Raw genomic sequence first — 13798 nt, forward strand, 5'->3', positions numbered from 1 at the left:
TTATTTTAATTGTTTTAAGTTTGAAAACATGAAGTTACTATTTTGCCCCTAGTAAAATTGGTTAGAATTTGGTCAAAATTAAAATTTTTGGTCAACTAATGACAACTTGGATTGAATTTGTTCATTTGGGCTTCAACTGCATACATTTGAAAGGTTTGAGTGTCAGGTGCACATTTTCTCATTTTCTTGGTGTTTATAACTTGGGGACTCGGAAAGAAGATGGATTTCATTTTTTATTTTAATTGTTTTAAGTTCGAAAATAGAAAGTTACTATTTTGCCCCTAGTAAAATTGGTTAGAATTTGGTCCAAATTATAATTTTTGGTCAACTAATGACAATTTGAATTGAATTTGTTCATTTGTGCTTCAACTGCATACGTTTGAAAGGTTTGAACGTCAGCTGCAATAAATAAAAGGATGGAAAAAAATCCTGTAATGTTTTGAAAAGTTAGAGGGGGCACTTTGATCCAAATTTTCTGTCCTACACGTTCCCTACTTAACACCAATTCTTTATGGACTAGGTTATTATTGCCGATATATACTATTAAGCATATCAAATCAAAATAGAATTTCAATCAAATTTTATCAAAATGGGATTACTACAAGTGGTTGTAACACTTTCATATGTCAAAGGGAAAGAAAAAAAAGTAATAAAATATTATAAAATGAAAAATTGAATATCGTAATAGGACCTTTATATATATATATATTTCTCGAGGTACTTTCTTACGAAGTTTCTAATAACATCTATAACCTTCTCTTGTTTAGATGGACAATCTAACAAATAAACATCTACATACTTGATTTTGGTCGTAGCTTGCTACGTAATAAAGGCCAGTGGTAATCAATCATAGGTTAGTACTGTAATATTTCAATGTAATGAAGAAACCAAGCTGTTGTTGCCTAATTAGCTATTATTAGAGTACCGTGGCTTTTTAGTCAAATAGTGGGGATTAACGTTCAAATGAAAATAAGGAAATAAATGTTTAAGTTTCGTTGAAAACACCGACAGAAATGTCATATAGCTTAGTTCAAGTATGATTATTAGTAACTTTTAGGAAAATAGAGGTAGGATCATGAAATGTATTGATAAGAATTAGTAATTTTAAGCCCATGTTTGATGTGGATTAAAATCAGATTTTTAGTAGATTTTGATGGAAGTTGATGAATTGTGTGGTTGAAAAGTTATAAAACCTATAAAATATGTGATTAAAAATGAATTGTTGACTTTAAGTTAGATTAAAATCTATATTTTAATTGATACCAAATAAGGGTTAAATGTGTTGTTGAAATTAAAGTTTGACTTTAAAGTAGTAACTTTTTACGAATTGATGATGTATGTAGACCAATGGTGAATTCAGGATCGAATGTTAGCTAGGACAGACGTCAACCATTGACCGTCGATTCAACTATTGTAATAACGATGTCATCTATTAATATTTAATTAAATAATATTAAAAATCCATATGAAAATATAATTCAATACACCCAAAATATAAAAAAAAAAAAAAAAAGAACACGATACAATCTTATTCTACAAATGTAAACTTAGATAACTGGATTCTACGAACTCTCATATTTTGAAAATGCTGCAGTATTGCCTTATTCTCAACTTTCTTAGAAATCTCTTACTCCACATAAACCACCAAATTGTCAACCAAGCGTCTTTCATTTTGTTGCGTAAGTCACTCTTGATTAAATTCATAGCAGAGAAGACCCTTTCAGTACTTATAATTCATAGCAGAGAATACCCTTTCAGTACTTATAGTTACCACATATAATATTAAAACCAAGGTGATCAGCCTATAAGCCAATAAAAAATAACAAGGATTTCTTACTTCAACCAACTTCTGAGCTACATAAGATATGCTATTGAGATTAAATAAAGCTTTGTCCATTCTAACAAGCATAAGAAACTTGTCAAGTTGACAATGACCTTTCTCTAAGTATGCTATCCTAATATCGTCTCTAATATTAGGATCATATGACTCGATATGGAACGTTTTCCTGGATCATATATAAGATCATGCACAGTGAATTGAGCCCGAGACTTGTTTGTGCTGTTTAACAACTCGTGTGTTTGACTAAAAGTAGTGGTGGGACTAGATGCACCACCGAAACTAGAAGAATTAGGTATGAACTTTAGTTTCGGTTGAAAAAATCATTCCATAATTTTCAAAATGCCCCAATTTATTTTTCAATTATAATTGATTAAAATACAAAGTACGCATGGTTGAATTGAGCCCAACATCTTCTCCATAAATTTTTCACTTATCCCTAATTTCCTGAACCTAAATTTCCGAATCAAAAATCATAAATGATAAATTAACTAATAACTCATATAATATAAATTATTTATCATAAATTTACAATTCTCATTTCTTTGTCAATTAAGCCCCTGTTTGATCCCCATTAAATTACATTCCATTACATTCTATTTTTCTCTCTCCTCTTTTCAACCACACAATCTTCTATAAAATAATATTAAACGTAAATCGAAAAAATTTCCATCTTTTTCAACCACTCATTTTTTCAACAAAACACTATTCCCCCCATTTTCATTACCAAAAAATGGGGGCCAAACGGAGGCTAAATCAATTCATAATCATAAAACATGAATTATAAATTCACAACTCATAAATAATAAATAAAAAAAGGATTATGTGATTGCGCGAATACAGATGACAGAAGTCCCAAAACATAGAACAAAAACTAAAAAAAAAAAAAAGGATAGAGAACGATAGCCGACAAGGGAAAAAGGCGCTCACCAAGAAGTCGGTCCACCACCACTCTACCACACCACAACAGACTCAACAGTCAACAACCACAAGATGTTCGACCTCGTCACTCACTTGACGCTCGCTCATCGACCGTCGATATAGACCGCGACGTGCGTATTGCTTCTTCTCGTCTCCACCACTGCTTTCACTTCCTTTCATTTTGGATTGGTCATTTGGTTTTGGTGGACTTGCAAGCAATGGAAATATATCCATGGTCTAGTCCAACCGTCCAGGGATTGGGGTCATTCATTGGGCCTTATTTTTTTAATAGAAGCCCCATCTCTCTACAGCCCAAAAAGGGGAAAAACTAATAAATAAATAAATTTAGGCCCAATCAAAACTGACAGACAGTGCAGCAGTCATCTTCTTCACTTCTCTCATTTCTTCCACCGCAACTGGTGCTCAACAACTGACTACTGAAAGTTCCGACGGAGCCCAGCATGCCAAGTCGCGCCCCCTCGCCAGATGCTAGCTCCACCATTGTACTAGACACATGCTTACTCTCTTTTCTTACTCTCAAATAGATTTTTAAAAAAAATGGTCTGAGAGACTTCCAAAGGGTTAAATTCACCAACGACTACACAACTTCTTACTTAATGAATACTAGCTACTTAATTTGATTTTGTTTCGTCATGGTCACCTAACTACATACATAATTTCAATCAAGCGGCCCTGTAACTTTATTTAATATAATCAAATTGGGTGACCAATATGATACTAAGTATGAAGTTCGATGGTTATGGTGAAATAAAATCAAATTGTATTGCCAATGTAACAGTAAATACGAAGTTAGTGACCATGATAAAATCAAATTAAATTGGGTGGTCAATGAGACACTAATCGTAAAGTTGAGTGACCATTGATAGAATTAACCCGTCTTCCAAATGAAAAAATAAAAGAGTTTTTTACATGGGTAAATTCCTTCATATCGCAATGGTGTGACTGTGTGGATATTAAAGGTAGTAGTCTTGTGACCAACTTGAAGTTCACTCTATTCTTAATGTAACATATATTTTTCCTAATTCCTTGTCTCGATAAATTTGAGGAAATAATTCATCACTATCAATCCGAGGAAGACGTACAAAGTTTTTTTTGGTTGAATCGACCAATGAATAAGTAGTTTATGACTTAATTGAAATAACTTTTAAAGTTCGGTGACCGTTTATGTTCTCTCAAATTATTCATATATGTTAGGGATTTATTTGTAATAATTTTGTGAAGAAAGGGGAAAAAACGACTACTGTTAATTTATTTTCATAGACTCTTACAATAAAAATTAGATTACTGTTATGACGTCCATCTTCATCTTCTGTACTCTTCTCAACAGTGTAACTATTGAGCAGGAAAGAGACGAGCAGCAGTCATGTCAGATCTTGACGATATCGACCTTGACCCAGAAGACTTCAAGTCCTCAATCCCACTCAAGAAGGTCCCATACGGTGACGTTTTCGAGGCCTCCCGTGCCGGCGATGTCGACCGCCTCCGTTACCTGCTCGATTCTGGGGTGAACGTCAACGCTCGTGACCAATGGGATTCCGTTGCTTTGTATTATGCCTGCTTGGCGGGCCATTTAGATGCCGCCCGAATGCTTCTAGAGAGCGGTGCTATCTGCTCCGAGCACACTTTCGATGGGGACCGCTGCCACTACGCCGCCCTCAATTTGAAAGTGCGGAAATTGCTCAAGGCATTTGAGGCTCGACCGCCGCCTCTCGGACCCTTGCAGGCCTCCTTGAGGGACACCTTCTTGGCCTGCAAAGCGAATTCGTCTTACTTGGATCAATTGAATGCCCAATTGCCAACTTCTCTTTTTTCAGGTTTTTGATTTTTGTGTTTTTACTCTATGTAGTCCATTCTAATTATTTTTTTAATTTTTTTTTCGGTTGAGCGTGATAGTTCCATGTTGCTGTTTTCCCACCCTTCCATAATGTTAGTCACTCTAACTACATGGATAGAAATGAAAACTCAATGCTTTACAAGTGTTGGATTACAATGCTTGCTTGGTATCAAAATAGATTGTGATAGGAGTTATTACTTTGTGAAGAGACAATCACATTGAGATTGTGTGGAGCATGCTTAAAACATATAGGAAGGTTAGCTTTAAATTTATGCTGTACTCTTGTCTGTGCAATATCTCCATTTGGTAGATGGGCATGATGATAATTTTTTTTCGTAAAACTAGCATACTGTATTGCAAGAACAATTTTGAACTTGAAGTTACTTATTAATGTAAAACAAATTTCTCATACTTTTTGTCTTGCTGCTGTTGGTCAATGCATTGTGTTGATAACAGATTTTGGTTTGGTCTAGTTTCTAGTTTGGCATCTGCAGTTTCTCTGTCATGAGGGCTTGAATTTGATGACTATAGATATTTTGGAAACAAAAGCACCAAGGTTTATAAAACAGTGGAGATTATAATTGTGATGATACTCTAGATGCATTGGCCACAGCACACACACACTTGACCATGTCCTTCTCATAAGTTTCATTTATATGCTGGAATGGTTATGTGATTATGAAACTTCGAATGGTAGGTAATTCATTCAATGGAGGGTTGAGTTCCAACCACTTTCCCCCTGATGTTGTGTTTTATGTTCAAGGAAGACCCATTGAAGCTCATAGAGTCATCTTGAGCGCTCGCTCACCATTCTTCAAGGCTAAATTTGAGACTGACTGGAAGGAAAAAAAGGAAGTCAGATTCTCAAGAGAAAAGCTGTCATATCCATCTCTTTATAGCCTTATCCACTTCTTCTATTCTGACAGGCTAGAAGTTTCTGTGGATGACATGGAAGATCTTGTAAAAATTTGCAGAGTTTGCAAGTGCCAGTCATTACAGACACTTATCGAGAAAGAATTGATTCATCAAAAGTATGCAGAGTACAAAGCCCTCAAAGAAATAGACAATTCTCAGAAGCGATTTATCTTGCAGGGCTTTTCCCTTCCAGAGCAAGACCGTCTTCCTGCAGCAATGTTACGGATCCTTCAAATCTCTCTTGCCAATTCCTCCAGAGGACAAAACCTAGAGAATAGTGTTGATAATTTAGTATCCCTTGTTGGGAGTGGTTTTCAAGATGATCTTGCAGATGTTTGTGTGAGGGTTGATAAGAGGATATTTCGTTGCCATCAAGTTGTTTTAGCATCAAGATCTGAATACTTCAAAGCGAGATTATCCCATATGAATGATTTTCTTGAAGGGAGCGATCTGCTACTTGACTATACTCTTCCATGTCTTGAAGAAAATGATCTTAGCATGAAGGCTTTTGAGAAAATGATAGAGTATATGTAAGCATTCCTTTCTTTCTTTCATTCTTTTCATCTGTCTTTCTTCTTTTATAAACTAGCTCTAAACTGGTGCCTGCACAATGATGCTATATGAGTTCTAGTTTCTATGGTATCTATGCCCAACTTCATGTGATTGATAAGAGTTGCGAACTGTTGAAAACCTGAAGCACAGGCAGGAGTAACGATTCACAGCTATCTTGGATTGATCCTGAAATCATACAGAATAGAATAATACAGGACTAAATTTGCTTTATTGACTATTAGCTTGACTTACAAATTATCCATGCATTGGCAGCTTCAAAACAATAATAACTCAAATTTCATAGTGAACACCCCCCACCCCCCGGTCAATTCAGAACAGAGGATGCAACAATAATAATCTCTAATGTTCATAATATAGCTCCCTAATAAGAAAGGAAAATTGAATAATGTATCTGCAACCCAGTTCAATCAGAATGCAATATATACTGGTCCTAAACTAAAAATCATTAGATTCTACATGTTTCAAATACAAAAGGATGCAGATTACATGTTTATACTGAGTCTTGTTTTATTATCATTGAAGCATTTCGTAAAAGCCTGAAGCTTTTGTATCTCGGGTTTCATACATATGTTTCTTCATTGTGGAGCCTGCCATGCCTGATATGAACCAAGTAAGTTGTTATGCATTGAAAAGATAGGGATTGACTGCTTAGTGTATATATATAAAGATAGAAACATAGATAATCAGATGTGATTCAAATCATAAGTTACGCAATCAAATGCTGAAACTATTGAATTCCAGAAAATTAGTTAAAATAACATCTGATTAATTAAGCAGAAATATTTGAAAAGGCAAATGAAGACAATTTGCAATTTCAAATCCACATGCTACGAAGATTTCAATGATAGATAAAGATTCAATTAGCTTTTAGGTAAACTTGGCTATTATACTATATTTAGGAAGTGCCTTGTTTCGTAAAAGGGTCTAACAGAGAATAGCCAAACTGATTATGTAGCTTTGAATATAAGAACACTAACCTAACCAAGTAAACTAACCTTGGAGACAAAGCTTGTGAATGCACGATATGGAATTGGAAGGTATGGACTCAGACTTGGGAGTACGAGTTTGTAGAGAGAAAAATGCACTTTGAGGATTGATCGTCTTTGTGCACACCAATAGATGACTTTTTGAGCAAAACCATAATGATGAGTGGCTGGCTTTTGCACATCATTGAAGAAGAAATGTTGCATATGAGTAGCTTCCTAACACCATGAAAATCGGGGGGGAAAAAAAAGCATTGTGAAAACAATGTACTGCAAAAAGAACATATTTGAAGTAGCCACCGTGCAGGCTTTCATAGACATGGAGATAATTTTATTATCTTGCCCATTTTCAAACATGTATAATATTGATAAAGAGACAAAATTAGGTGGAAAAATGGGGATGTTTTAGTGGACAAATTAGAATCATGCTGGAAATTTGAAGTACTTAAAATAAGGGAAAATATTGGAGTTAAAATCGCCAACATCTAATACATTCTTTGAAATTCAAAAGACTAAAAGTTGTAGGAATATAATCAATGTTTTCAAATGAGCATGAGGCTTATGTCTTGAGGCATGCCGCGGGTTGACTAGGAGCCAAAAGTATACGCATCGGGTGGCCTTTGTCAAAAGTTATACTTTCACTTATTGAGATGCACGCCTCATGGCATAAGCCTCTGAGAGTGTGCACGCCTTACTCTTGCCTTTTTGGGCTCTTTTTTACCCATCTCAGCTTTTTGGGTTGTTTTTTTACACGACTTCCAATATTTCATTTTGTAACAGTAAGTTTCTGGAGAGAAATTATAGAGGCAAAATATAGTGTTATGGAGGGGGAGGTGCTCAGTCGTGGGCTGTAGTTCTTATGGGGTGAGTTTGTTGCGATATATCCAACGAAGGTGGAGAGACTTTTGGGATAGATTGACATTTGTAGTGGGGAATGATAATACTATCAATTTCTGGGATGATTGTTGGTGTGGAAATTGACTGCTAAGGGTGGAATTTTCTTCTTTGCATCGTATTGCTGTGGTGCCGTCTACTATGGTGAATTAGATATACATAATGGGAGCCTTAGCTTGAACATTGTTTTTAGGAGGGGCTTACAGGTCTAGGAATTGGATGATTATGTGTTGCTTTTGAACTATTTGTATAAGGTGCACATCAGGATATGAGAGGGTGATTGTAGTTGGCAGATGTTGACATGGGATGGTGTTTTCTCAGTCGGCACTTATTTTAGATCCTTCTTAGGACCTATGGACGATTGTGATGGGTAGGTGTTAACGGTAGATAACCTTCGAATAAGGAATTTTTATGTTACAAGTTGGTGTTAAATGTGTAGGAGAAATGGAGAGACGATTGACCACTTGTTCCTTCATTGTGATGTTCTTGTTTGTTGTGGAACAATACTTTGATTTCTCAATACATGGATTGGGTGTTGCATCGACGTATAGAGAATGTGTTAAAGGCATGGAGGAAAAAGTTCCGTAATAAGGATAGTAAGCATGTTTGGGACCTTATTTCGGACTTCATCGTATGGTGTGTGTGGAAGGAGGGAAACGGTCGCTATTTTGATGATCATACACGAACAACAAAGCAAATTAGGGAATTGCTCTTTTTGACATTACATATTTGGTTTAATGCTGCGGCTACTATTCGTATAGACAGGTTGCCCAATTTTAATTTCTTTCTTGTTTAAATTGATAATACATTTTCTGTGTGTTATTCTTGATTAATAAATTTTTTTATTACCTATTCAAAAAAAAACAGTAAAGGCAGAAAACTTCAATAGTGATAATGGACAATGAAATGCATAATCATCAATGACAATAAACCAATAGGGTTCAACATTTCCAATTTTCCACCCTTGTCATAACTTCATATATAAATATATGTATCCTCTAGTTAATATAACTGTGTTCACCTTTAAGGTCAAGGGAGATTCGTGATGTACAGCGTAAATATCAATTAAATGTGCAAGTAACCGTTCATAATCTTGCAATGACATGAATTAGACATGCACACATAATTCATGATGACCATGGACAGCTCAGTATAAAAAGGCTACGACATCAGTAGTATAGTCTCAAAATATAGCTGATGTTCCCTTTACTCTTTCAGAAAGACTTGGCTGATTGAGACCACTCCCTGAAGTTTTAGCTGTTTAATTTTTGAGTTATAGTCTGGGAGAGCGGGGTTCCCATTTTGGACAAAGATCTGGTTGGCTGTGCTTATCAATCTGCCACACTTGTTGTGTCAAACATAATTTTCAATGTTATTCTCTTTCTTTTTTTTTCTTTTTCTTTTTTTTACTAAAGCTAAAAATTAACTTTTAAGCATAGCCAAACATGCTATGCTGATTTCTGACTTTGACAATTTAAAGCCAGAGATATTGGAAGAAAAATTACTCAGAATTGAATGAGAATGACAAGGTAATGTAAGCCGGTAATTGATGCTCATAATGAACACCAACAAAGAAGTAAGAAATCTTTTAACAATACCAATTAAATTTTGGAAATATGACTATATTTCCAATGGCTCCGAAGTCCTCCTTTTCCCTCCCAAATAATCTAATTCTAGATTCTATATTAATAAGATATTTGTTGATCCAGGTATACTGATAGTTTGAAGGACATAGACCCTGATCAGGTATATTCATCCCCTCCCCCATTCAAAAGAGGGAAAAGGGTTTCTTAATGATAATTTGTTTATCTTCTTCTTCTTCTTCTTGACACAGGCTGAAGAAATGTTTGATGCTTCTTCAAGATACCTCTTATTCCCTCTTAAACGTGCAGTAGCTGATGCCCTGCTACCTCATCTGGAAATGGTTCCTCCAGCAGAATTGTGCCATTGGTTGATATTATCCGACATGTATGTTATCTTCTTTTTGTCTGATTGGTTTCACCATTATCGCTGGATGTTACATTTTTCATAATTTGAGATTTAAGTAACATTTTTGTTTTCTTTTTACAAACATTACTCCTGTCGTAGGCTCATATACCTTATAAATGTTCAACTATAAAAGACCTCTACAGTGACTAATAGATATGAAACAAATTATCCAGGGATTTATTTGATGATTGCAGGCTATAAACCATTAGAAAAATAATATAATTCACACTGTAGAGTACTAATTTATATGTGAAACATTATAGGATTGTCCAAATGCTTACAACTAACTCTACGAGACAGGCCTTCATATGCAAATAGGCATTATCCATTTTAGCCTCACTTGTAAACTCACTAAAGCATGATCCTGTTGTTTCCTATTAAACCTGTAATGTTGCCCAGTGTTTTATATCAGCACGTACTTCACACTATATTTTTTCCTTTCCCTCATTTCTGTCATTTTATCCCCAAGCCTCAGTTGTCCTATTTTCTGTGAAATTCCTTGGTAGCTGAATGACATGGTAGTTTTGACATTTTCTTTAGCTCTTCTAAACGCAAAATTTTTATTACTTGAAAGACATCATTGAACCTTTCATTAGATGTAGGCTAAATCGAAAGGAGTGGCAGAGAAGGATTCATATAATTGCCTTAGTTATTAGCAATAGGACTTAGCTTGTTTTTGTTGTTGGAAGAAAGATTTTTTTTATTCGTGACTATCATATTAGTATACTTGTCAATTTGACATAATAATGCCTCAAGTCTTGCACAACATTGATTATCAGACGTGGTTTTCGAGGTCAATTCATAATTTCAGTCAAGCTTGGCCCTGAGTATTATTTTTCCAAAGCTTGATAGCCTTGCACAATCCTTGTGAACCTTTTCATATTTTTTCCTTCCCTTTACCTTGACATTTGTCTGAGAATGTGCAAGGCCTAGCTGAAAGCTTTTCTTGTCCCTTGAGTCTATCTTATCTGCTGTAGGCTATTAATGGTATGATGCATAGGTGAAAATATTCTTGTGCATTCCTTATTCATATAGTCCTTGTGTAGCAGTCCTGGTTTACAAACTCTTCTGGAAACTTTCATATGAGTGGAGTAAAATCCTGACAATCAAGAAAAGAATCTGTGTCTTTTACTTGAACTTGTTAACCCTGGAAGTATAGGTTTAAAGGATATTGATATGTAGTATTCCTGTTGGTGAAAGGGCTTTTAAACTTCAATAATATCGGGATATATAATACTCTTGAGCACTGACAGTGACTATAGCTCTCTCGAATTAACCTCATGTTTAATCCATGTTAATCCAGTGGTGATGGACGAGAATAATATTATCCGGTGCTCTTGGTAAACTGGGGACTGAGAAGTAGAACCGTGCATTTACATTTACATGCATACTTCTTTATTTAGAAGTAAATAATAATTTTATAGATTTGCAATAAAAGAAGATTTGAGGGTCTGAGTTGTTTTGCATTTCCATTCATGAATCTTTGATTTGTCTATATGCAAGGTGAATTGACCAGTATTGGGGAAAAAATAGTTGGCAAGCCGAGAAAGTTTTATATTTGCTTGAAATTGTCTATGTTTTGGCATTCCAAAAGTATTTTATTGCAATTGCAGGTATGGTGTTTCGAAGATTCGGGAATATTGTCTAGATGCAATGGCTTGCAACTTCGAGACATTCGCTGAAACTCCAGAGTTTCGGGCAATGCTTTTGACCCTGCCACCACCATCTGGAGATTCGTCTCTTCGAACAACAGCTCCAAGCGCTCCAGGAGCTGAGGTGAATTCAGCAGCAGAAAATCTCCTCGATGATTTACGAGAAAAATGGCTCGAGGCTGAAGCTGCCGAACTCGACAAGAGAGATGAAAGTGCCCTACTTTTCGACAGGCGTCTTGAGATGCTTATGCTTGTAGCAGAGCAAGAGAAATCTGATGATGCTTTTCAATGTTCCCTTTCTGCATCTTCAGTTGTCATGCAAGAATGAATAGGTTTTTTTGTTTCAATATATATTAAATTATATTTTTATTTTTTTTGATCGTAAATTATATTTTTATTGATTCTACACATTTTGTAGTCAGCTTAAACACAAAGAAAAAGAAGTGCTTCTGTTTAGGTGCATTGATTTTGTCGAAATAAAATTAAAAATTTGTAAATCTATTGGTGATGGAGAAGAACATTTTTTTTTTTTTTTACAGTCATTGTATTAGCATGATCACGTCTGATAACTAGAATGGATCCATCCACGGCACCTAAATGGATTCCCAACCAATTACAGCACCGAGTCCTTTCATACGGTTTCCAATGGCTGCTCGGATTTTTCGTGAGGTGGGATGGGATTAATATACCGAGCATGTTTGATATTACTTCATCAATTGTCTTCTCTGTCCATCGATTTCCCCAAGTCTCTTCCTCGGCTCCTCTTCCCATCGTGGGATTCACTCACAGAAAGGATTGAATCAAAAAGAATAATCGACAAAAATTTCAATTTATAATTTTTCTTTAAGAAACAGCGCAATTTTTTTCAATTACCCAATATGCATCCAAAAGACTCTGTATGAACCAGGGGCGGGTTCCGCGACCTTCAGGATCATTTTCTATAGGTTTTCATTAAAAAAAATAATAATAATAAAAAATAAAAAATGTATTAGTTTGTGGCTGCAAGTAACGTGCTATTATTTCTCCTTTTTTTTTTAAATTTATTTTTGTAAAAAACAGGGCAATTATTCTTTTCCTTTACACCCTGTTTAAGCCTGCATTTTTGGAATAGTAAATTGATGAAAAATATGTGGTTAAAAAGTAAGATAAAATTTTGAATTTACATGTAATATTATTTTATTAAAAAATGTATGGTTGAAAAAAAAAATGAAAATTAAACCAGGCTTAATATCTATAGCAAAATTTGTCTTCAACCTAAAACATCAAACTTTGCAATTTCCAATTCTCAGCTTTTAGTGCTATCCGCATTGTTTGTCCTTTTTACGTAATTCAACCAACTCTTTTTTATTTTTTTATTTTTACCCATCGTCAAAGTTATTACTCAAAATTTTTGCCTCCGCCGTTGTTTATATCAACCATCTAATATTATTAACATCCCTCTCTACTTAGAATTTCCAAGACAAAGATTGGGGAATTTTTCTAGTTGTACATTGGGAGTACCGAAAAAATTGTGAGGCCCCCTCTTGTGAGGGAATCGGTACACTATAGTGTCAACCTTGACGTACATGTAGACAAGCCCAAGATTTGGAAAGGGCTAGAGGGGTCTACTGTACGAATGTAAATTTAGTTCGTCGATTTTGATGGCATGTGGCTCAGTTAGGAAAAGCCCGAATCAGCCCAACTCATAGAAATCGAGTTGAGGCTCGACCATTCGGGTTGAGCCAACCCGTAACAAGCCAAGCCTCAGAAAAAAACTGCTTACAAAATTTTAATAATAAAAAAATGAAATGAAAAAGGCTGCATTAAAGCAGCTAACATAGCTGTATTGAGGTAGCTACATCTAACAGGCGGCAGTAGCTTCTTTATAGCAGACGTAAATTTGAAAAGCCACATTTAAAAAAAAAAAAAAAAAATACATTCTTAAATAATAATTTAACATTATTTTAATAATACATTTTTAATAAAATAATATTACACGTAAATACAAAATTATTCTTTATTTTTTAACCACACATTTTTCATCAATGCATTATTCAAAAATGTATTCTTAGGAATATAAATGTGGCTCAAACAAGGGCTAAAATTGAATTTTAAATTTAGTTGAAACGATTATATTTTTTACTATAAATACGGGTTAAATTTTTGAGTTTCATATCAATCTACATTGATCGTAACCGGT

At 34.8% G+C, this 13798-nt stretch overlaps 1 protein-coding gene across 1 annotated transcript; it reads left to right on the forward strand.

Moving 5' to 3' along the window:
• The first annotated feature begins 4038 nt into the window (after positions 1–4038).
• LOC111402116 (BTB/POZ domain-containing protein At2g04740) lies at positions 4039–12130 on the forward strand. Its single transcript, XM_023030191.1, has 5 exons — positions 4039–4593; positions 5311–6058; positions 9688–9724; positions 9813–9946; positions 11581–12130. The coding sequence occupies exons 1-5, from the start codon at positions 4143–4145 to the stop codon at positions 11945–11947; spliced, it is 1737 nt and encodes a 578-aa protein (XP_022885959.1). The 5' UTR covers positions 4039–4142; the 3' UTR covers positions 11948–12130.
• The last annotated feature ends 1668 nt before the right edge of the window (positions 12131–13798 follow it).

This window comes from Olea europaea, chromosome 10 (genome assembly GCF_002742605.1).
Source record: "Olea europaea var. sylvestris chromosome 10, O_europaea_v1, whole genome shotgun sequence".
Lineage (NCBI taxonomy): Eukaryota > Viridiplantae > Streptophyta > Magnoliopsida > Lamiales > Oleaceae > Olea > Olea europaea.